Raw genomic sequence first — 25,541 nt, 5'->3', positions numbered from 1 at the left:
GCAGTCTTGCCCATACTTATGTTATACCAGCATGTGCCGGGACATAAAAAGATTCCAGTTTATTCGCGTCTCTTGTGGACCAAATAAAGTTGTTTCACTAACTCACTGACTTCCACAACAGATCTTTGGTCTCACTTTATTACTGACATATCGTTTCCTTAAAAAGATTTTTCTTATAATGTGGTGTGACACATGCTCAAAAAATGAACAAAAGTGAAAGGTGCTTGACATACATGAGTACTAAACACAAAAGTTCACGGACAGTGAAAACACACACACACAAAAAAAAGAAAAACGCTAGAAAACGCGAAAGCAGTTTTCATGACGTGATGACGTGTGTGACATAGTCATGACAGCTAAAGAAAGCGAAAATTCACTGACAATTGCAAAAACAATGGCAAGCAAGATACCTTAAAACTACAACGAAAAGCAAACATTGTTTTAGTGAAAAAAGTCATACAAAAAAAACAGGAAATTAATTACTTATATACCTGCACTAAATGCGCGACATGTTCATTACTACTGAACAAAATGAAAAGGCAGACATGTCAGGACAAAAATAACATTGCACTAAAAACGGAAATACACATTATTATTTTGCACTTGGCCACAAATGTTGTAACGGTGGCAAGGGGGAGCAGAAGGTAGCGAGCTTTTGCAGCAGCGCATACAAAACATTCGCAGAAAGGCCTATTATTCAATCAAAGGCCACCTGAAATAAGCCCACAACAATTAACACTGTTCTTTTACCACGAATTCAATGCTTAGCAATAAAATTAGGCCACTTTAATCCTCTTCCGTTGCACCACAGCCAATTCCTTATACAACACTAAACCCCCCTCCTGTCTTTGCTATCCCTTATCAAATGCCGCTGTCGAACGAGTGTTCAGCCTGGTCTCGCTCATTAAAACCGACCTTCGAAACAGGATGTCGAACGAGACATTGGTAGCGCTCCTCCATGTAAAGTTTGGCCTGGCCGGGAACGCGTAGGCTGCTGCAAGTACTGCAAGGCTGCTGCAAACCGGGCCAAAAATTTTTGTCCTGTTTCAGCCCTGACACTTTGTACGGACCAAGCAGTTCCAGCTGGTACTTCTCAATAAGCTCTTGATGCTTAATCATATTTTACTTTTTATGTCTATATATCGTACTAGATTTTGTACCTACCGCCATCTATTGTGCTAGAATTTGTCTTGAAATTTTTGTAGTTTTCGTTTAGTGCATGTGTGGTGTTCAGCAAAATTATCAGGAGCTGTAAGTAATAATGCTGAACGCCTGAATGCATGCCTAAATTTGCCTAGCGAGTTTATCGCGCGGTGTTATTTGTGTGTTGTTCTTTTTGTGATTTTTTGGTGCTCTGGGAAAAATAAAATAGCGCTTTTGCAATGAAAACCGCATTTGCCTTATCGTGAATTTGCCTGCATGTCTGCGTTTCTGCAATGCCTCCTTTACTGCTTTCTGTGCCGCATGGCCTCCGTCGACGATGCGCGCGGAGGTCATGCGTGGTCATGCCTGGAAAAACTAATATGTAGGTGTTCTTGCCGAAAATTAAATCAATATGCTTAAGAAACGACTTCACAAAAAGACAAAGCTTTTTGGCTACTTTTCGGCTACCCAAAAGTTTCGCTTTTGGCTATACACTGGCTACATTTGGGCTACTGCGGGCGGAGGCCAATTTGGCGACCTGTGCTTGGAGCGATCAGGCAACACTGTAATATCCATCCAGATAGGGCCAGCATAGTAACGTAGGTTGCAGAGAATTGGAGCACTGCGAAGCCAGGAGAACAGGGCGATAAAGTAGGTCGTGGCCAACACATAACAGTTAGGACTAAAGGGTTAATAGTTAGGGCTAAAAGTGTGCTTTTTGTGTGTGTGTGTGTTGTCCTTTTTTTTCCTTTGGTTATTGATTTGGTTATTTTACTAGCTCCCTTTATTCTTCTAGAGATTCCCAGTGGTCTTTACTATAGTTAATTTTTCCCTCGTTTTTACACGGTTAAATAACAGTAGGACAAGAGATTCCATGGGACGGCCGGCTAGAAAAGCCAAAGAGGAAGGTGGGGACCTCGTCCAGTGTGAGAGGTGTGAACGATGGTGTTATTTGGATGAAACGACATTCAAAACCGTGGCGGAGGCGGAAGGGAACGGCTTCGTGTGCAGGCTGTGTAAGATGATTGAGAATTTGGAGAAGCAGCTAAAGAGTGAAATGGCGAGGACAAAGGAGGAACTCGAGAAAGAAAAAACGAAACGCGCAGAGTTTGAGGAAAGGGTCGAGAGGGAGTGGGCCTCAAGAATGGAGGCTGCAGAACGGAAATGGAGTGAGGAGCGAGAGAAAAGGCAGCAATTGGAAAAACAATTGAAAGAGATGAGAGCGAGAGAAGCGGAGAGGGAGACACAGCAGGAACGGAAGGAAAAGGTAGCAGGAGGATCACCCAGTGGAGCAGAATCGGGGGCGGTCACGTTAACGTGGGGACCGCGGGCGACACAGGTGCAGAGGGATGAGACGACAGGAGGCAGAGAAGGCGAGGAGGCAGGGAAGACCCAGCCGACAGAGACAGGAGGGAGGCAAGATTTGCTTGAAGACCGAAAGGTCTGGGTCGTTGGAAGCTCCAACGTATCGCGAACACAAACAGCACTCCTCAGAACAGTGCAGTATGACAGACGAGTGAAGGTCGAGTGTATGCCGGGGGCTCGATTTGAAGCTGTGGCGGAGAGAGCCAAAAGCAAACTGAAGGAAAACAGTGAGGGAAGAAACCTAGTAATTTTGCACGCTGGGGTGAATGACGTCCTACAGAATAGGGGGCGAATGCTGGGCAGGCAGATTCAAGAGGGAGTCGCAAAATTAAGGGCGACCTCTGAGGCGGTGCACATTGCCCTGTGTACTGTCCCAGAGATCAGGGGACAGGGCTCTTTCATTGAAGAGCAGGTAGTGGCGGCAAATGTAGTGATTAGGGAGTTGGGGCGAGCCCTGAAGTGTGATGTGGTGGAGGTGAACCGAATGATTGGAGGGAAAAACTTCCCCCCTTTCGGCCCGGATGGCATCCACTACACTACACCAGCGGGATGGCAGGTAGGAACGAGGGTGGGTCGTAGGGCTCAGGCTTTTTTGCAGGCGCGCAGGGCGACCCTGCAAGCCAAAACGTAAACAATGAAGGACAGGGGAAAGGGGGCAGGACAGGAGCACGGAGGAGGAAGAAGGCAGTAAATGTAGGGTTCATCAACATGCAGGGGGGAAGAAATCGCATTAAGTGGGACGAAATAGCAGAACAGTTACAAACGGAAAATTTTCAGGTATATGGAGTTGCCGAAACCCATTTAAGAGATGAGGAAGAGCCACCATTCATTGCGGGATACACCTGGGTTGGTTGCAACAGAAAAAGGGAAGAACGCAGAGGAGGAGGCCTTGGGGCGCTAGTGAAGGGACAGGACTGGGAAAGGGTAAGAGAGAGCTGCAGTGAGCACATGTGGCTCAAGGGCACCGTAGGGAATGTTGAGACAATCCTGGGAGTTGTGTATCTGAAAACGGGGAATGGGTCGAAAGAGGAGAATGCAGAACATTTCAAATGTATGGCCAAGGACATCAGGGAGGTAGCTATGAAACGGGAGATAATCATCCTAGGGGACATGAATGCACATTTGGAATACTTTGACGGGGCGACAGATGCAACAGGGCAGATGTTAGTAGATTTTTGTGAGGCTCATGATTTTGTGATAGTTAATACTGAAATTAAATGTGATGGGAAAATAACATGGGAAAGAAATAACACCCATTCGACAATCGACTACTGCCTAATGTCCCACAAGCTGTATGAACGGTTGGGATGTATGGAAATTGATGAGGAAGGTACAAAAAGCCTGGGGAGTGATCACAAACGAATCAAAATCAGTTTTGGAAGGACAGTACCACTGGTAGAAACTAAAGAAAGGAAAGGTATGAGCAAATTGAATGACAGGCAGCTACAAGAAGTGGCGAAAAACATTGAAAGCATGGTATCCAAGCAACCACAAAGGGCATGGACATACGACGAGTTAATAGGTATTTTTAAACGAGAGCTAGAGAAGGGACAGATTAGGAAACTAGGAAGTAAGCAGGGTAAATATAAACCGAAAAGCTGGTGGGACCGAGAAGTTAAGGAAGCCGTAGAGCAACGCAAAGATGCGTGCAGAAAACACAGAGCAGCGAAGAAAAGGGGAGCCACACCAGAAGAGGTGGAGACTAAATGGGAGGAATACCTTGCAATGAAAAGAGAAGCAATGGCATTAATTCAAGCCAAGATAGCAAAAGTTGGGGTACAGTGGATGTTAGAGATACGAAAAAAAGACAGGAATGCCTCTAAGAAATTTTGGGAACACATTAGGCAACAGAATAAGAAGACAGAGGTGGTTCAGCACTCACTGACCACGCCAGATGGAACAAAGGTAGAGGGAGAGGAAGCTCAGGAATATATTAGGTTAACAATAGAGGCAGCATTTGCAGAGCCAGTGGGTAACGAAATGGAGAATAATGACAACAGCAGGACAGAATTAGAGGAGGAGTACAGAAGGATGACAAGTAAGGAATGGGACAGAATTGAACACAAGGTCCCAGTGGGAACAGCGACAGGACCTGACGGCATACCTATGAAATTGATAAACATATTAGGCCAGAAAAGTAAACTAAAATTACAACTTATTGAACAAATAGTAGTAGGGGGAGATGTTCCACAGGACTGGAAATCAAGCAGAATGTTATTAGTTTACAAAGGTAAGGGAAGCAAGGACAACATTAAATCCTACAGGCCAATAACTATCACATCAGTCATATACAGAGTAGCAATGCAGATGGCAAAGGAGAGAATGGAGGAATGGGCAGAACGAGAAGAGATCTTGGGAGAACTGCAGAATGGATTTAGAAGGAACAGAAGGCTAGATGATAATTTATTTGTTATAACACAGTGCATAGAGATAGCGACAGCCAGGCAGAAACCACTATGGATAGCCTTTTTAGACATTAGAGGAGCTTATGATAATGTAAACCGAGAAAAGTTATGGAGCCAGTTGAGGGAATATGGTCTAGAGAGAAAGATGATAGAGTTCCTACAACAAGTTTATACAGATAATGAGGTAGAGATAACATGGGAGGAGGAAACTACAAAGCCAGCTAAAATGAGAAGCGGTCTCAGACAGGGCTCTCCATTGTCACCTCTGCTTTTTATGATCTACATGAGCCAAATGGAAAAGAGACTAGAACAGAGCACAATAGGAACCGACATAAGCTATATGCTGGAAGGGCAGAAGGTAGTTCAAGTACTAGCCGGACTGATGTATGCAGATGATATAGTACTGCTTGCTGACACCCGAGAAGGACTACAGGAACTAATGAGCATATGTTGAGAGGAGGGAGAAAAATTGGGACTCCAATTCAGTAGAGAGAAGTCTGGGGTAATAGTATACAATGCAGAAAGGGGGGAACCATTGGAAATACAAAGCACTAAGATTGATCATGTTCAAAAATACAACCCACTGGACCACAGATCTCCATTGAATGTCCAAAGGACGTCCTATAAAGGATATTTTGATGTCCGTCGGACATCCTTAGAAGTCCCGATGATGTACTACGGATGTCCATAGGATCGTCCGACGCAAGAGAATTGCACATCCCACGAACGTCCCTCGTACATCAAAATCTAATTTTCGGACGTCCGCAGGACCTTTGAAGATAATCCCATTGGAGCACCAGCGTCCTACAGATGCCTAGCAGAGATCGAAAACGGGACATTCGGACGTCCCTGGGATTGACGTTCATAGAAACGTCCCCCGAACGTCATAATGGGATATTCGGATGTCCAAGAGATGTTCAAATATGGATTATTCTTATTGCATAACCCGGAGTACATCCCAAGGACATTTTTGCGAGGATGTAGGACGCTTCTGGGACATTTTACCAATAGTCCAAAGGACGTTTGTGGGACATTTGGTTGGGGATTGAGAATATCCACAGGGCGTCCATATTGATTACAAATTACCATAATTGGGACTTTCCTCAGAATGGGCCCTACAGTGCAGCAAGCCTGCTGCAGTTTACATACCATTAACAAAGTAAGCTGGTTTTGTGATGACTTGTAGGCAATGATGAAAAGGAACTGCATGGCTCTTGAAGATCCATCCCAGCGGTGAATTTCAATTCAAGTTTATTTTGCATCTATACATGTACAGATGACAGGAGTACAGAGAAAAAGCCATATGAATTCGGCTTGACAAGGTCTGTACCCCCTACAGAAATGGCACCGTGCACAATAAAGAGAACACAAACATAACATAATGGATAAACGAGAAAAAAAAGGTGAACATTAGTGAACATTGTATAACAGAAATGCATAAGGGTAAAAAATGAACAATATAATGCTGCAAGAAATTATATTACAGAAAGTGAATAGCATAAACTGATACAAATAATACAGCCTTGAAATTCACATCTATAAATAGTAAGTTATATGCAAGCAGAGAAAATTGGTTAAGCATTCATGGCGTCAGTGTATACCAGAGCAACACAAAAAAATCCAGGAATCCAATAAGTCAACCAACTATTTTTGTCATGCAAAAGCTGAAGTACCAGGAGATAAGCCAGGAATGCAGCCCACCGCATCTCAAAGCACGTTAAATGAAGGCTGCAGTGCAACTAAGCATTGTGCACATGGTTCCCTGCTACGCTAAGCAAATACATTACATACAACTTGATAAAAATGCATTAATTCAAAACATATAGACATGCAACCTATACTTCTTTGTGCTAACAGGGACGAAGCTACAGAACTAAGTTCTGCAGGCTGCTGAATCATTTGACAATCTCATTAAAAATACAGCATTTATTTCAATAGAACAGTTGCAGGAAGATCACTCGTTGAACTCTAAAATGCACTAACAGTTTTTCGTAAAGCCCATCAATGCAAATAAAACTCGATAATTTCATCATACAAGTTCAGCTATTAGGAGTTATTTATACCGCACCATGGTTAGTAAACGTGCACATTATTCAAACTCCTTACAAATGCACTTTGGGTAGCAAGAAAATTTAGGAATTCGCAGTGGGGCCACTGTGGAACTTATCACAAGGCTTGCTGTGGGCTCACTGTCGTGGTCGCAGGCACATCAATGAAAAATTTGCTGAAATGTTTAGATATGTTAGCCACTTTAAGTTGCCAGAGCCTTTCCCTAGGCCATATTCAGTAGTTACATACACAAACACGAGGCATGCTAAATTAAGATGTCACAACTACATTAGGCAATTAACAAAATTACTCGAGGCTAGTTCAGTGGTCATATATAGACAAACAGCTGCTGTATGATCATCCATTTACACTCTAAAAACAGTTGCACCCTTTGGGGTGTATATTTTCCACAGAACAATAATCGTCATCTGACTTGCCTGCATTTTCTTTCTTTAACGCTGCAAGCCCAGTACTTCGATGTCACGAACGGCATGCGCATTATCAGCATGACAGAGCATTCTCGACAGGAAAGTAATGAGCGCAGGGTTTTCAAGAAAGGAAAGCCAAGTAAGACAGATGACGATTATTGTTCTGTCGCAAATTTACACCCCAAAGGGTGCAACTGTTCTTAGAGTGTAGAGCAAATGCACTGTGCATCCATAACAAGTTCTGGCAAAGGTAACCAGAGCAAACATCGACACTTTCGTGTGTAGTGACAAGGCCATTTCAGTTGAGCTAATAATTCGCAGATGCACCTCGGCCAGTAAAAGAACTTCAAAAGCCCTATGCAAGGGTGGGGGGTACAAAGGAAGTTAGTAGGAGGGTTACTGTGGGCTGGCTCACTTCAATGGTCGCGGGCCCATAAATACAATATTTACTGGAAAGTTCAGAGGTGTCTTAGCCATGACGGAAGCTACTCCACTTTCTGCAGGCCTCCTTCAGCAGTTGCACACAGTAGAAGTACTACATATTTTATAGACACACTGGGCATTAAAAAAAATTACTCAAGGATCACTTAAGCAGTTGCAAACACGAACATTACTGGAGAGTTCACAGGTATACAAAAGCAGTTACAAGACACTTGCTTCAACACAATACCAAACTGATGTCACAAGTACTAGAGTTACAAGACACTTCCTGCACTTGAGTGGTCACAAACATAAATTGACCATAAGTGAATTTGTGTTTCTGTTTCTTCTGCTTCTGTTTACTTGCTTAGAGGCTTGACGGCCTCTAAGCAAGTAAACAGAAGCTGAATGTGACCTCTCCGTGGCCACAGCCAAATATGGCTGAAACGTCACAGGTACCCTGGCAATTACACAATTAACTAAAAGCTTGCAGCATGATCGCTTCAGCATTATATGAGTTCACTCATATGAAACGCTAATAGAGGATTTGTGTGGGCTTGCTTCAGCGGCCACACAAAAACACAATTCCATCCTAAAAATTCACGGGTGTCAGACAGCCTCGATGGAAGTTACCAGAGGCAGAGCGTGGCTGTTATTCCATGGCAGCAGATACAAATACTTGTGAAAAGATTGCAGGTATCTTGGCGACTAAACATTTTACTAAGGCTCACTGCAGGCTGGCTCAGCGGTCGAAGACAACTACACTGCAGTTCACGTGTACTAAGAAATTTAGTGGGGCATTTCTGTGGGCTTGCTTGAACAGTCCCAGAGACAAAAAGTAACCCAGAGTTCACAGGTATATCAGCCCATAAGGAAGTCGCCACGCGCTGGGTGAAGTCTTTCGTCCATAGTTTCAAATGCAGAACAGAAGAGATCCGGGGTACGCTACACAATTTACTAGTAATCCTGAAAGATCGGTTCCAGTGGTCGCAAACAAGAAAATACATTGCTGAGACCAGAGGTACTAAGAAGGTTAACAGATTTCCGTGGGCTTGTTTCTGTGCTGGTCATCAACGAAGAATGATGTCGACTCAAAGTGACACCAGGCTCATGGCAGGAACACAGCATGGCTGTAAAGTATGCAATAAAAACGTGTTAGAAATGTTTACGAAAATTGCTATTTAACAACCTGCACATTTAACAGCAATCTGCAAGTTCTGACAGCAACTTTGCTTCTTTGTGGCTTAATACAAACTCGTTGAGCGAACAGTTATCAGAAAAGTGATGATTTCATCTCTGTACAAAGATAAAAGGAATTCCCCTAGTCACTTCGTCCGCATAGCATAGTTTCGTCCGAAAAGCGAAGCAGCGATTGGAACAGCAAATTACCAAACGGCTATATTTAAGCAGCTGTACGTGTTATCGCCACTTTAAGTTACAGTAAACCTTCGCTTCCTTGTTAAATTAACAAACAGTGTCGTGCGCAAAGCCAAGCATGAACACATCTCCCTGACGGTAAACACGCTGTATGAACGCTGGTGTGAAGAGGGGGCGGTAGCAACAAGCGATCGCTTTCTGCTGCTTCCAGCCACAATGCCTTTCCAGAGCCAAATTTACGCGAACTTCGACACTAAGCTGCGCGGCAACAGCGCCCACGAAGCCACTACCCATCGCGGCGCACGTCCGCGTCAGCGGAATTTCATCAGGAGTGTCCGTACAATTCCTATCGCAATAATAATACAAAAATTAGGCGATTGTCGAATATATAACTCCAGTAAATATACAATGACAACATGGGGATGCAACAGGCTCGTAATCTTGTCCGGCGCGTCGCGCACACATGTCAGCACAAACGCTGGCCCAAATGATAGCAAATGCGAGAAAACTGAAGCAGCACGGTTGGTCAACCGCCCTGTGTGCGAGGTACTGCTGCCATTGAAATACAAATGCCTACAATATAGTTCCGTTATTTGGAACTTCCACGATTGTATTGGTCTTGCAAACGCGATTATGCGAACAAAACTCCAACGATAGACAAAACTTAGGCGACACGGTAAATCACCTGACAGTGTGAGTGAACAAACTCTTATTGTGTCCAGCAAAACGCGATAAAACGCGCACCCGACAGAAAATTAATTAACACTCAAATTAAATTATGGGGTTTTTACGTGCCAAAACCACTTTCTGATTATGAGGCACGCCGTAATGGAGGACTCCGGAAATTTCGACCACCCGAGGTTCTTAACATGCACCTAAATCTAGGTACACGGGTGTTTTCGCATATCGCCCTCATCAAAATGCAGGCGCCGCGGCCGGGACTCCATTACTACAAATAGGACAACGTGCGAATTCGGAGCGATAGCCTAATAGGCGTAAACGATTCGATCGTTACAGACATCTTAGACGTAAGCTTGACCTCACCAGCATACTTGCATGCACCTGAGAACGTGTAAAAGATGTCGCCCAAAATTTCGCTATTCCCAGATACGAACGTGTAGGGCATTGTATGACAGAAACGCGTGGGAAAATTCAGCAGCGCGGCAGGCCAACCATCACGTGCAACAAGTGCTGGTATCGCGGTAAAAATTCCCACAAATGTGTAGTTATTTCAACCGCATGCTATTTTACGATCGCTCTCGCAGTCGCAGTTACGCAAAGAAAACTCAAACGGCAGACGAAGCTCAATTGGCGGCACGGTTAATCAGTGAGGGCGGTAGCGTGACGCAAATTTAGCAGTCAACGAAGATCGACAAACGTTCCCCATTATTAATACGAAACAATACGACCACGTGCGAACGAGCTATAGTATAAGTAGCGTAAATGTGTCAATCGTTACAGGAAGCTGAGGTCTAAGCTTGATCTTATTACCCTCATAATAGCATGCATCCGACCACATGCAAATAGGCAGCAGCCTAACAAGTTGTCCCAAAGTTTCGTTATTTCGAAAAATGTGCATGTCACTGGCACATATATGTATGCTGTACGTAATGGTGAAGTGGCCGGCCGCACTGCTGATCTTTACCACGCTTGTCTTTACGGTTGGTATACCAGCCGTAAAGACAAGCGTGGTAAAGTTCAGCAGTGCGGCCGGCCCAATTAGCCATCACGCGCAGCAAGTGCTCCGATCGTGATACAGATGCCTACATCTGTATTCCACGTCCCAAGTTCACGTACAAACGTGCACGGTTATTCCTTCTTCTGAGGTCAGTGACAAGCTGTCCCATCATACTTCAAAACCACGATTTCCACTTATTGTGTAGGATCCCACCCCTCTTTATAACGCCCTGCGTGACATTAAGAGTATTGAAATAAGTAAATTCAGTTGATCCATCCTTACGCAGTTTTTACGATTGCTATCGCGATCGTTAAGCAAACAAAACAGCGATGGCAGACGAAGCTTAAGCAACATGGTTACTCACTACGAGCGTGTGATGGAGTCAACCCTCGCTAACTCTTATAATAAAGAAATTGCGACCACGTGCGAACGAGCTCATCAGCGCGCACGTTTCGTCGTTACAGAGCTGAGACGTGAATTTGACCGTAACACCATACTAGCATGCATCCGTTCACGTGTAAATAAGCAGAAACCTAACAAGTCGCCCAGATGTCTCGTTATCGCGACAACGTGCACGACACTGTTAGCCAAAAAACAATACCAGCCGTAAATACACGAGCTGTTAAATTCAGCAGTGCGACCGGCCATCACGGGCTGCAAATTCTGAAATCGCGATACAAACGACAACAAAGGTCTATTATCCCGAACGAACGCAGTTTTACTATTACTTTGGAAATCCCTGTTACGCAAACAAAACGCCAACAGCACACGTACCGAAGTTTAAGCGACACGGTTATCACTGCGAGCACGCGAAGGAATCGGTCAAGTAAGAAAAAGTTTCACCGTTACGTACTAAAAAATACGACCTCTTGCGAACAAGCCATTAAGTCTAACAGTCTAACAAGTCGCCCTAAAGTTTAGTTATTCCAAGAAAAGTGCATGCACTGTTAGTAATTATATAGCAGCCCTAAAGACAGGCGTATTAAAATTCAGCAGCGCTGCCGGCCATAACGTGCAGAAAGTGCCCCGACCGCGATTCAAATGCGTACAAAATTTCAGCTATTTCAAGCTTACGCAGTTGTACGATTGATTGCTATCGCAATCACGGTTACGCAAAGAAAACGCAAACGAAGCTGAAGCAAGGCTATTCTGGACAGTGTGTGTCGGGAAGCTATTATAATTAATATTCATTTTCTTATTATTCGCCACTGCATGTTTAGTAAAAACAACGATAACTTTCGTGGGCTCATCCTGTGTGCTACAGGGGAGTTAACGGTTCTAAAGTTTCGAATTCAGAATTTTTTTTAGCGGATATCAGCGCTGCGCAGAAATATAGGACAGAGTAAGCTCAGAAGTTTGCAGAAAAGTAGCACGATGCGATCAAACGCAACACAACGTATGGTCAATCGCCGATTGATGTTACCGTCGGTGCAAAAGATGGGGATGTACTACAATGCCCGTCCTTCGATTATGCGCAGACACGACACTTGCGGGGCTGCTAATAGAAAAAGATTGATTTCATGAACTGTCACTTACCTCTTGATAGGCGTAAGACGTACAGGCGCCGCAGAAATGGAGCTCCAAAGCGCATGACAAAAACGTTCACCTGGAGCTGACCAACGCTCACCCGGGAACTCATGAGCACATGGCACAACGATACAACCACCACGTTCAAAGAGAGCGCGCGAATTGAGCGTGTGAGAGCGCGGAGCACACCAACCCAGCAACCTTTGCAAGCCTTCAGGCATTCCGAGCTTGCAAAGAAGGGCGAAGAGATCCAACAAGAACACGTCGTTAAGTCATGTGACCGACTACGCGCAAATCAGCGCAAAGCGTGCGTGTGCATGCAACAGACAGTGGTGATTCGACTGCGTAAAGACAGTCACTGCTCTGTACAACGGCAGGGGTTGCAGGCATTGCAGAGCTTGCCGTACTCCTCTTTCTCGACATGTTCGGAGAGCGTGGGAGCATAGGACACGATTGATTCGGTTACGCGGGTTACGCTTTGCGGTAGGTGGTAATGCGCAGCTGTTCCGGCGTTCTATCTGCCGCTTTGAGACGTTTCCTCCCGATATGCTTGTGCAGTTTCGGTCGTTCATTTCTACTTCTCCATTAATCGTCTGCATTTGAAGTTTGATTATGAGTGCAGCAGCTTCATATTGCTGGCTGACATGTCCTTTCGGAAGAGCGTGCGCTGAAGGCACCCGTGGTAGAGATTTATATGCCGCGATATGATCACATAGTACGTGTTGGACTGTGTGTTGGTCCCACATAAGGCCGGTACGGGACATCCCGTTGAACACATCCTTCGGACATCCATAGGATTAAAGTTTTGGGATTTTGTTTAGATCCCAAAAGTTTAATCGTGTGGATGTCTGAAGGATGTCTTAGATAGGACATCCCGAAATTAATGTCCACATGTTATCCACTGGACATCCTGACCGGGACTTGGACGTTCGGATCTTATTGGGATGTCCAGAGGATATTCGTGGTCCAATGGGAAGTATTTGGGCATATGGCTAAACGATCGAGGGCAAAAAGTACTTGGAAGAACAGGAAAAAACTATGATTGAAAAAGTGAAAAGGAACTCGGCTGTAATGAAACACAAGGCACTTTGGAACTATAATAGGTACGAGGTGGTTAGGGGCGTATGGAAAGGGGTTATGGTACCTGGCCTCACATTCGGAAATTCAGTACTGTGCATGAAATCGGAAGTTCAGGCATGCATGGAAACGAGACAGAGAAGTGTAGGCAGGTTGGCCTTAGGAGCACACGGGAACACCCCTAATGAGGGAGTGCAGGGGGACATGGGATGGACGTCATTTGAAGGTAGAGAGGCAATAAGTAAAATAAAATTTGAACAGAGACTCTCAGCACTGGAGGAAAAAAGGTGGGCAGGAAAAGTGTACAAATATCTGTACATGAAAAGTTTGAACACAAAGTGGACACTCCGAACGAGGAAGCTGAGGAATAGATACCTACAGCCGAGGGAGGGGATCCAAAGTGGTTCTAGTGTGGGAAAGGAGGTGAAGGAGACGGAAAGAAAAATGTGGGAAGAAAGAATGCTCGGAAAGCCATCGCTATCAATGTATAGGTCACAAAAACAGGAGCTCTTATTTGATAACTCGCGGGGCAGCTCACTATTATTCGAGGCTAGGACGGGGGTTTTGAGGACGAAAACATACAGGGATAAATTTGAAGACGTGGACCTTCGGTGCGCAGCTTGCGGAGCCGAAATGGAGACCACTGAACATATAGTGCTGAGATGCACAGCCCTTCGCCCGACCCTGGCAGAGGGAACAGAGGCAGATATGGAAGGGGCATTAGGTTTTCCCGGGGAACGAGGGCAAATAGACGAGAAAAGAGTGGCTGTAACGAAGGGGAGGCTAGAGGATTGGTGGAGGAAGTCAAGGGATAGATAATAACATAAATCGGGGACAAAATGTTTCCTCTACTGTTTTAGATAGTTATATTGGGGGGGGGGAGAGTAAAAACTAGGTTGAGAAAAAAAAAGAGGATATAAAGATAGAAAAAAAAGAATAATAATAAAATAGGAGGGGGGAGCAAAAGGCTAGGTGGCGCCAGCCGCCGCCCGTTACAAAGGGTATAGCCGCCATCCATCCATCCGACATCCGAAAGCGGCAACTGACGGCAACGTGCTTGCGCTGAAAATACACGCTGCTCAGCCGAGCACGTGTACTCCGTGTTTTCAACGCAGCACATGAGTGATCGTCGCCGAATCTCGGCGAGTCCTCACGCGCAACGCGCATCTGTCCGTCCGTTACAGCTGCCCGTGTGAGTTGAATTAGGCGGCAGCTCGCGATGGAAGACATACAGGCTATGCTGGACTTCGACGCGTCCTGTGTGCAGCGCAAGGTGAGCACGTGCATCGCGCACAACCTGCGACACCCATTTATAACTGGCGCTCATTTATCCGCAGGGAGACCACGTTCAGGTTCAGCGTTCTTTCGAACTAAAAGCTTCGCTGTCTGTTTAGCCTGTCTTATGAGCATTGCTCACAACTCGACCGTCACCACCGGCAGTGGTGGCTGGCGTGCGCTGTTAGTTTCGTGTTACAGGCTCGAGCCTTCGCCGCTTGCGGTGAGTAGCGTCGGGTGCTACATGATCATTCTGACTCGTCAGAGTAGCCGCGTGACACCGCTGACATTTCGTGTATGTTGTTTTTGAGCCTGTAATGTATATACATTGTTGGTAGCGTCACTAAAATGCATGATCACAGACCACTTGCGTCCCGACAACAGTCACATTACTTATTTACGTATTAGTGGGTTACAAAGGCAAGCGCTGCCGTCTGCAACTCTGAAAAAAATGCAGCAACGCTATTGTATAGCTATACCCGTTGGGCGCGAATTAAATCTGGCGTGAGCATGTCTTGATTGTGGCCGGCGCGCGATATGAAGGGTTCTCAAATAAGGAATCTTAATGAAATTTAAAAAAAATTCCTAAGCTTTAACATTCCAAATTTGAGAACATTGCCTCAAAGCAGTAATGTTAGTGAGAGGCAAAGAAGACAAAACGCACTTTAATTTGTGTAGCTCGGGAAGAATCATTATAAGAAAACCGCTTACAATGCCATTTCATGACAAGTTGGCAGTCTAATCGCTATTAAGAAGGTAGAAACAGTCGTTCTGACAACAAAGAACAATGCCACACTTGCACGAGGATTGGACGAGCATTCCTGTCACTAGGCATTGGGTGTGCTGACTTCTGGCCAACGGTTGCTGATATATATAGTGAACACTGGTAGTGGTGCAGCATTGGGTGCCTTCCTTTTCATAATTTGGAGATTCTCACTGCTTGGTCGCCCACACTAAGGCAGCTGATGAAAGATGCATTTGTTTGATACGCCATCATGTCCATTGTTTCTTGGGCAGCCCTTCATCGGTGTCTGTCCAGTCAACTGTTGCAGAGGATAAATGCAGCAAAAGGAGATATCGGTCTCACCAGCTACCTTTTTGTTTGTGTCTGCATTGAATAGAGGGACATAACCAAGTTAAGTTTGTCGACTCCACCTATGTATTTGTTGGTGTCCAATACTGCCTCTGGACACTCAGTGTCGACTTGGGCCTTTGTAGCTTTGCTCCACCTGTTCACAGAGCTACGTTTCGTGGGTTGAAGTCATGTTGACGACCTTGTTGTCTTGCCAACAGACAAGGGCCATGTCTCTGTTCTGGGAAACCCTTTCGTGAAAGCTTCTGTGCCCCTTCTTTGTTTTCTTGTCTATTTTCACTGAGCAACCTGCCAAGTGGCTTTCCCTAATTGTAACAATATTTAAAATACCCATCTCTTTGAACAAGACACAGTTTCACTGGCGTAAAATCGTTCTCTATTAAGCACATGATGTTTTGTGTCTTTGGGAGGCTTTCAACAAGCTGCATTACAACAGAGCCACCAAGTCCAAGAGAGAATGTTCACTGCTCATACCTGTTCAGGGTTCGCACACCTCTTTGAAATCTTATTACGTGTACATCTTACGCTCTTAAAGTGACTATTCATAGGTCCCTTTTCAGCCACGTCTCATGTACTTCTCGGAATTCATTGCTCCACTCCGAAACCCAGTAACACTGGCATGGCACTCTTTGGACATACCTGGCCCTTCTACCACTAAACAGCACACATTCATTCATTCACTGAGTTGTTCAGGAATTGAATGCAACCCTACTTTTCAAGCAGCGCTCATCACAAAAAATTTTTATTTGTGCCTCCCTTCCGTGAATTGGACTTCAAAAAGGTGACCAGGATAGAAGTGATGAGTTGTCAAGTGGCGCAAAGCTTATTTTTTCTTGGTTTCCTTTGAAAAAGCAGTGCATCTATTACAACAAATACTTTTGAATTTGCGCTGGTACTAATGTGGCAATTAAACGGCTTGAGAAATATCGTGGGTTGCAACAGTGCTTTTCTTATTGCCATGGGTGTTGAAAATGTTCCAATTCCTCTCTCATTTACCAATGAAATGACAGCTTCCAAACAGTTTGTCAGGCTTTGGCATCTAAATGGTAGCTCTAGCACAAGGAACGAGCTCCACTCGACTAAACCGGTGCTTGGAAAATGAAAAACATTTCAGTACCAAGCAGAGTCTATGAAATAATCCTGTGCCAGCTTCAATGAGGAACACCTCAAACACAATTTCTTACCGAAGAGTGAAAAACAATCATTATGCGACAGATGTCATGAAGTGTCAACTGCTATTTTCATTGTATGTTCACATCTTGCAACACAAAGACTAAAATATTTTCTTGAGTTGTACTATTTGTGAATACCTTTATACTCACTTTAATTTCAGCATATAACCGACTGGTACCTCTGATGGATATTATGTTTTTAAATGACGCATGTTTTCAATTAAGCTTTAGCATAATGCAACTTTTGTTGCCTTTATGTTTTTTATTGATTTTCGATTCTCGAGAACTGCCAAGTTAAGTTTTTGGCTCCCTTGGAATGCAGTGTGGTCCATCTTGTAGCCTAAGAATTTAACTAGCCCCGAGCAAATGCTGTTGAAATTCACGGCATCACAGTGAGCTGGTGCAGGAATTTCAAGGCTGTGCCACTCGCTTTCCGTGTTGTCATTTCCAGTTTAGCAGCAAGCCTCGTCTTGTGGTAAAAGCGGCAGTGCTTCTTGGTATTGCAGCTGAGCATATGCAGCATGTGGGCTGGTTACAGCATGTGCCTAATGTGGTGGGTGCAGGCGGTGAGCAAGCTGGTGCAGCAGATTGGCCGCCAGCTGAGACCAGGTGACGCTCCCTTGTCAGCTGATACTGCGAAGGTGAGTCGGGACCTGCTGAAATCTATGAGGTGTGCTTAAATTGTGAACCTTACTAATTGAATGAAATGTAAATATTTGAGAAGAGTGACCTTCAAATACTTAATTACATCTCTCCACTTAATTAAGGAATTACTTAATTACTTATCTCCACCTTGCAGGTTTCCGCAGAACTATTACCTCAAATACAGAATGTTTGCTCATTTTCTAAACAAAGTGAACTATAAACCTTGTATAGACTTCGTGCGGGAAAAATAGAGGCTCATTTGAATTCTTCGATACTTGGATGTAATGTGGTTTGCAGCTGAACGACCGATCAACTGAGCAGTTTCCTTATTCTGTGTGAGCAGCTTGCAAATGAAGAACAAGGGAACAGCATGTCACCAGATCCATCTAGAGTGTTTTGTTCATTTAAGAAGTGTGACACTCCTGCACATTGTCTCAAAGAGGTGCAAACATGGTGATACCGGCCAAATTGGTTTGCCTAAATTGAGAAACCGAGGTAATATGGGCTGCTTCAAAGCAAGGCATTGTTATTGATTGACTGAAAATGATTGAGAACAAGTGCCTCGTGCATTCATCCAGGACCTGTCCTGGTCACTTCCATCAGCGTCTCTTCCTCAAGATTTTAGTAAATGCTGCTGTCGCCTATATGTTCGAGCAAAAACTAATATTTGAGAATTTCAAATAGTAAATTATTTTGAATAGTAAATCAAATAAAAATCAAATTGCAGAAAATATTTAATTTGTCTAAATCTTGACTATTTGCACACTCCTACATATTCTTTATCACACTGTACTGTTTTACACATTTCCCATATTAAGTGTTATCGCAATGCATAAATGCTCTAGCGGAAGGTGACAAAGAGCAATATATAATGTCATATATTTTTTTTAATGTTTACACCTGTGCAGTATTCTTGTTATCTTTATGTCTGCTTACAAGCGATGCAGTTTTGTCTGATTTCGTTGAGAGGTTTTCTGAGGCACCCTCCATGCTTTCTCACATTTCCTTCTTATGGGGATGCAGCTCTGGTTTTTTAATATCTTTATTAAAAATAAATATCTTTATGACATTTAATCCATTGCTAAGAAAATGCAGCAGTGCTGTGTTTATGGAGTGTTTGTATACGAACTTGGATAACATCTTAGTACCAGCTAGAGTGTTGTTACGATTGGCCAGCGGGGGTAGTGACCTTCTAGCCTCGTCGAGCCCCCTGCGACAAATCGCTTCGTGAAGCCAACAATGTGTCTCCCTCGGACAGACTGTCAGCGCCACCAGGCGAGACACGTTTGGCAGATCGAGTATTGTTAGCTGGTTCGCTGTCGCCTTTACGGACCAATTGGAGCAAGAAAACTACCGGAAAAGGGTGTTCTATGTCGTTCCCCCACAAACCCTGGTAATTGTCATGGTTGTCTGACAGACGCAGCAGCTAACTGCGGAGTCAGCTCAAGAACCAAGACTTGCCAGCTTGAGCCAAGCAGGGATGGGACTCCTGTGCCACTTGCGTCATTTTGATACAAGTTCAAATTCCTGTGCCAAACTGCGCCAAACACAGAAAATTGATCAAAATTGTGCCATGATGCGCCAGAATGGCTTCGGAATGTGTGCCCCGATGGTGGCCGCAAACAGCAAGTGGATTCTTTCTCCGAAAGAGAGTGCAGTCATTCACATTCTGCATGACAGCACCTCCCGCATAGTTACATGTATTTTTGCACCAATAACACTAGACTTTTCTGTGCTTCTGGCAAGTGGCTGGCGCGCGCACGTCCACTCCCGGCTGTAATTGCTGCTGTCGGAACGGCCAGGATTTACAGCTTATTAAAGTACGGCTGAGCATGCCGAGTGGCGCGGTGCTACCTGGCTGAGGCACAAAACAACGAAAAGTAGGCTGAGGGTTCAGCGGGCGGGCGTCTCTGCCCCCAAGGCCGGTATAGCATAAAACCAGGCACGTACCCAGGTGGGGGGGCCCGAGCCCTCCCCGAAATTATTCCGCATACCCCCCAGGACAGGGATTCAGCTCTTAGTCAGCTGGTCTGTACGCTCGTAGAACGAGTTGCGGCCGGAGAAAACGCCAGTTGCGTTTAGCTTTTCCTTTTGCTTCATTATTTCTTCGAGTGACGGCTCGCTGCGACGCTGGAAGATCCTCGGAATCATACACCTGTGATATGTTTTAGATAAGGTGGAAAATAAAATCAGGCGAAACAGCGTACATCATCAGACCCTGGAATAACTGTTAAACCCATAAGCAATATGACTGTCACCCGTTACCTCGTCTGGTTTTTCCTAATTATACAGCACTCTTCATGCAAAATTGGCAACTGGAAACAAGAGTCGCAAGGAGTTGAGAAATTAGGCAGTCTACTAAGGGACAGAGCAGAGGCAACAGCCAAACAGGAATGAAAAGTGAAAATTAACAAATTTAAGCACTGTTTGCAAAAATATTTATAGATGAACTTCTTTTTATTTAAACCAGAAGTAGAGAATGCGCCGCCTGGAGTGAAGAATAATTCCGTGTGCTTTGAATGATGCTTCTACAGTTATCAGTCGAGCCGCCTGATATAGCCAGTTCTCTGCTGTGCTTATGTAGGTGTTTTTCTAACTTTCTGCAGTGGGTGCAGTACATCTAGAAATGCAGTGCCCTGTGCTCTATGCAGTTGCATGGTACTGGCGGCCACGCATCATTATGCAACTTCCCAAATAACAATACGAGTTGGTTTGGCACTTGGTGGAGCAGTAAACGAGGGATCCAAAAGGACCTGCGATTGTTCCGCAAATATATATTTCTCTATGATTCTTTCATAGCTAATTCAAAAAACGCTAATAGAAATTTTTATTTTACATTTTCGCTTGTTTACTTGCTCCTGACAGTGTTCTTCCTGCGCTTCTTTCATGCGCGAGTCCATTTGATGTGATTCCTTGTTTGCCAAGTAAAGGAGAGGTGTATCTCACAGGCGTACCTGTGATATACACCTTATTTCATTTCTGTTTTCCGGGTTTACGTATCTTTGTGGCAAATGGTGGGTATTATTCACATTTGTACTAGTAAAGGTACTTTCCCCCCCCCCCCTCCATTTGCACAGAAAAACTTACCTTGGCCGGCCGCCCCCCCCCCCCTCTTCCCCCGAAAGAAAAAATCCTGGGTACGTGCCTGCATAAAACTATTCCAATCTGGTGAACTATTCCCTGTGGGTGAGGCCTGAGCCATTTTGTCCTATCACGAAGGGCTAATGATGGGTTTGGAATCGAAATTGATTGGAATAATTTTACGTTATACGGTATAACGTAAAAACTATTCCAATCTGTTCTAAAACTTCCTGGTATAACTTATACCAGAAAGTTAAGCATTAGGTGCTTTGGAATCGCCCTGGTCCATCATGTAAAAATGGCCTTAGAAAAGTTATGATTTCGCCCTTAAGGCGAAGCGTCGATTGCGATAGCAAATTAGTAGACCGCTATACGAAGTAAGGATAGCAGTTTTATTGGTCGTATAAGCCTGTAATCATTCACTTACCAACTAAATTAACAAGCATGGTGTTACGCACGGACAAGCAAACCAGAACACATCTCACTTGATCACCACGCACATTCGCTGTCAAAATGCTGTAGTAAAGAAGCACAGCAGCAGCAGCCCCGGGCGAATAGGTTTTCATGCTGCCTCTCGCTTCAGTGCGAACTAAGTGGTGAAAACAGCACACACGAAGCTATGAGAACTAGGTGCACCCTGTCCCCATCGCAGATCACTTTCAAGGTAGGGCCTTTGCAGCTGTGCCATATGCAGCAGTTGGCAGAGTAGAACATCCCGCCCTCCTCCCAGTACTTAGCACGCAACAGAAGATAACCTGCTTTCTCCCCGCTTTCCTTCCTTGAGTGAGCCAGATTGAGCCCCCAATGTCGGGTCACCCTCACACGCTTTCACTCGCACATGCAGCATACGGCACGCGGAGACGAAGTTATCACCCTTGGACTTTATACAGAACATCACGGCAACGGCGACGATGCCGGGATCAATATCCCTGCAGTGTCCATCTAATTGCTATCGCAGTAATAAACCACAGTAGTTCATAACTCTGGCTTCTCTTTACAGTCTGTTGGTGAAGCACATTTCCAGGCACTTCACCCACACTTTTAAGATATTAAATAAATATATATTCAGTTCAGTCAAGTTCAGTTTATTACCTTAAAAATCCCCTGCAGGAGCATTACATAAGGGGTGGTTTTTTATAATATAGCAAAAACATAGTGAGAAATAATTATTTAACAAAATGGTCAGTTACAAGTTCTGTGAAGGAACATGGACAAGTGGTAGTAGCGATGTTGGTGGGAAAGCCGTTCCAGTCTGTGGCAGTACGGAAGAAAAAGGAGGCTGTGAAGGTGGTTGCCCAAACACACGGGCGCGCTGCTTGAAGTGGATGGCTGGTGCGATAAGACATGCGTGCTGCTGCTGTGATGTAAGGCTCAAAAGAAAAATGTTGATAGAAAATGGCTTGGTTTACATTTAGAAATTTCAGACTCACTAATACATAATGCATGTTTTTGTGATTGTTATCACTAATTAACAATCTACAGGCACTATTACCAAAATTTGTATGCACTAGACAGTTTCAGTATCAGAGTAATCTGCTTCAAAATTCGGCTTAAGATGTTGCTTAAGACAGTCTACCTCCAGGCCCAGTTCCTCACCAACAATCAACAATTCGTCTCTCAGCAGTGTCTTTAACTCCATGATTGCTGCTTTACTGCCTTGGTCCTGCTCGCTAAACCTACCTAGGAAAACACAACTGAGCTAACAATCAACAAGCCAGCTTCCCCACTGTTCTAAACAGAACAACCACAAAATGAAGCCTAGAGAGTCAAAGCAAGAACCAAGCACTCACCGCAGACACAGCAACACATTGCAAAGTCCGTCTCACCGCTGTCAGCCAGTTGTGATGATTGGGTTTGGACATGAAATAAACGGTAGCTGGCCTATGCCGTCGTCCAACTTATCCACGCTGAGGACGTTGTTGAAGGGAGAGACTGGTTCTTATCGAGAACGAGGAATATGGGATTTATTTACAGTATCTACATGAGAACATCACAGTTCATCAGCCTAACATGACTGAAAGAGGAATGCACACTGAGAAGCTGCCAACGGCTCCTTAAATACACTTTGTCTTCCCTAGATACCTAGGTGAGGGAGAACGGCAGTTCACTGCCGACCAATTCGAAGCGTCCAAAGTCATCGTAGCCGACCCGCCTTTGAGGGGGAGGGTTTACGTACTCACTTCCGCACAGGTTGCACTGACCACGCCGAGGTGAGTGGGTTCTCGCAGACACGGTGCTGCCCCGAGCAGGCGCCTCTTTATCCCAGAGTCGACTCTGCATACAATGGCCGCCACGTCTGTCCATTGACTGACGACTTCTAAGCTGCTTGAGACGGCACCGCAAAATATCTGCCAGGAGCTCCCCTGCTCCCAACAGACCGTGCGGGTGCCGGCGAACCCACTAATAATACCTGCTCCGCTGCCGCAGCCATGGTGGCGCTGATGGGCTGGGGACTGACGTATTGCCGTCCTTTCAAAGTGAGTCGTCGCAGCAGACATGGAGGTGCCTTTCGGTTGCTCGCTTCCCCGAAGATCGCCCGCCCCCACCGGTTGGTCTGCTGGGAGAATTTCGTAGGTCAGTACCTCCGCAGCCGTTCGTAACAACAGCCTAAGTCATACCCACCTTCAAAGACACTGACAAAAACTGGGCTGAGAACTACCGACCGATATCACTAACATGCATATGCTGTAAAATGATGGAACATAGGTATTATTGCATCTTATGTTTGCCATCATCTAAAATCGAACTTCTTTTTTCATAACCAACATGGTTTCAGGAGAGGTTTGTCGTGCGAAAGGCAACTGCTTGAATTTACGACAGATCTACATTTGAACATAGACTGAAACCTTCAAACTGATGGCATCTTTCTGGATTTTTCTAAAGCTTTTGACCTCATAGCCCATTGTCGCCTCTTTTTGGAGTTATCATAATTAAAACTTGACTCACTAACTCTGTCATGGCTTCAAAACTTTCTTTCTAACAGGCAGCAGTTTACTTTCGCTAACAGCTTCTCCTCGCCCCTTTCAGATGTTCCATCCGGTGTACCACAAGGAAGTGTTCTTGGTCCCTTACTCTTTCTTATATACATTAATGACATACCCAATAACTTATCATCATGCCTGCGCATTTTCGCTGACGACTGCATTATCTATCGTTCTATTAACAGCTCTGATGACCACGTGATCCTCCAAAATGATCTTAGCCAAATTACTAATCGGTGTGACACCTGGCTAATGACTCTAAATTTATCAAATTGTTAAGTGATGTCCTTCACCTGCAAACGCACTAACTTGGACTATTCCTGCTGTATTAAGAATGTCCCATTATCTCGGACCTCATCATTTAAACATCTAGGCGTAAATCTTTCAACAAACCTCTCCTGGACTTCTCACATTACCACCATCTGTGCCAGCGCTTCTCGGTCACTGGGTTACTTGCGACGTAACCTTCGAACCTCAGCTACACTTATCCGCACACTGGCATTTCAAACATTTCTTCACCCTCGAGTTGAGTTCGCTGCTCCAGTCTGGTCTCCCCACAAAAATTACTTAACATGCTGGAATAAATCCAGAATAGAGCTGTACGTTTCATTTCCCAGTTCCCAGTTACTACCGTTCTAGCGTAACTTAAATAAATATTTGCCTTTCACTTCAGCTGCTAAGTTATCGTTGCGACATAGCCCTTTTGTCATTATTTCATAAATACCCCCACCACACTAACAAACGCACCCTACACCTAGAAACTTCATTGCACACGTCACTCTGATTACACAATCATCATAGCTTCACGCACATCTATGCTAAAACAGAAGCATTTAACTTGTCTGCAGTTCCACGTGCCATTCGGCTCTGGAACAGCCTCCCTGATAACGTAGTTGCGGAAACTGACCGTGAAAAATTCAGGCACTCACTCAACTCGCTTAACCCTTGGTAACCATTCATATCACACTCACTGTGTTGTGTTATTTTTCGTACCTTTTCTTGCACTGTAATATGTTTGTTACAAGCTTACAGTGTTCCTTTTCATTGTACTCGTATACAGCTGTATGTAGCTAATACGTTTCTCTAATTTTTAGGCTGTGCACTTGGCTGGTGTTCTCTTTTTTTTTTCATGTTGTTACTAGATTGTATGTACTTACTCGATTCTATGCCCCCGTTACTCACTCCCCATGTAGGGGCCTTGTAAGGTACCTTAAAAAAAAAAAAAGAATAACAGCCTTGCCTCTCTTTACTCACAGTTCCCATAGAGGGGGGGGGGGAAGCAGTTGGGAGAAGGTGACATGAGAAGACAAGGAAACTCTACACTTTACACATGAAAGCGGTTGTGGGCCAAATGGATAAATTTAAGTTACATGAAAGTGGTTGTGGGCTAACGGGATAAATTTAACTTTAAGGTGCAGTATCATACGTTACTATCTCTGAAAAATAAAGACCATGCAAGTTTGTCAAATGGACAACTTACGCAGGGCGTGCAGAAGCCGAGCTGCGATAAAATGCACCATACGGTATAGGGGATACTACGGGAGCAGTCACACATCAAATGAACACTTCTGTGCGCCCGCGGTAGCTTTGTGGCAGTGGCATTGCTTGAGGTCGTGGGCTTGATCCATACTGGAGCAGCTGCATTTTGATGGGGCAAAATAAAAAATGCCCGTCCACTTAGATTTAAGGACACGTTAAATAACACCATGGTGTCAAGATTAATCCGGGGTCTACCACGGAGTCTGCCACTATGGCATGTTTCATAATCCGATTGTGGTTTTGGCACGTAGAGCCCCATAATTCGATTAAAGCTTAATACTTCTGC

The 25,541-nt window shown here is 44.6% G+C and overlaps 1 protein-coding gene across 1 annotated transcript in view; it reads left to right on the top strand.

The window, feature by feature from the left end:
• Positions 1-14,811: 14,811 nt before the first annotated feature.
• Positions 14,812-25,541, top strand: part of LOC139055694 (focadhesin) — a 307,088-nt gene continuing 296,358 nt past the window's right edge. The window contains exons 1-2 of the mRNA XM_070533225.1: positions 14,812-14,967; positions 17,573-17,650. Of these exons, the coding sequence (XP_070389326.1) occupies positions 14,872-14,967; positions 17,573-17,650 (174 nt within the window). The 5' untranslated portion in view covers positions 14,812-14,871. The remainder of the gene's footprint in view (positions 14,968-17,572; positions 17,651-25,541) is intronic.

The sequence above is a fragment of the Dermacentor albipictus genome, chromosome 2 (assembly GCF_038994185.2).
Source record: "Dermacentor albipictus isolate Rhodes 1998 colony chromosome 2, USDA_Dalb.pri_finalv2, whole genome shotgun sequence".
Lineage (NCBI taxonomy): Eukaryota > Metazoa > Arthropoda > Arachnida > Ixodida > Ixodidae > Dermacentor > Dermacentor albipictus.
This window is presented reverse-complemented; position numbering and strand designations above follow the sequence as displayed.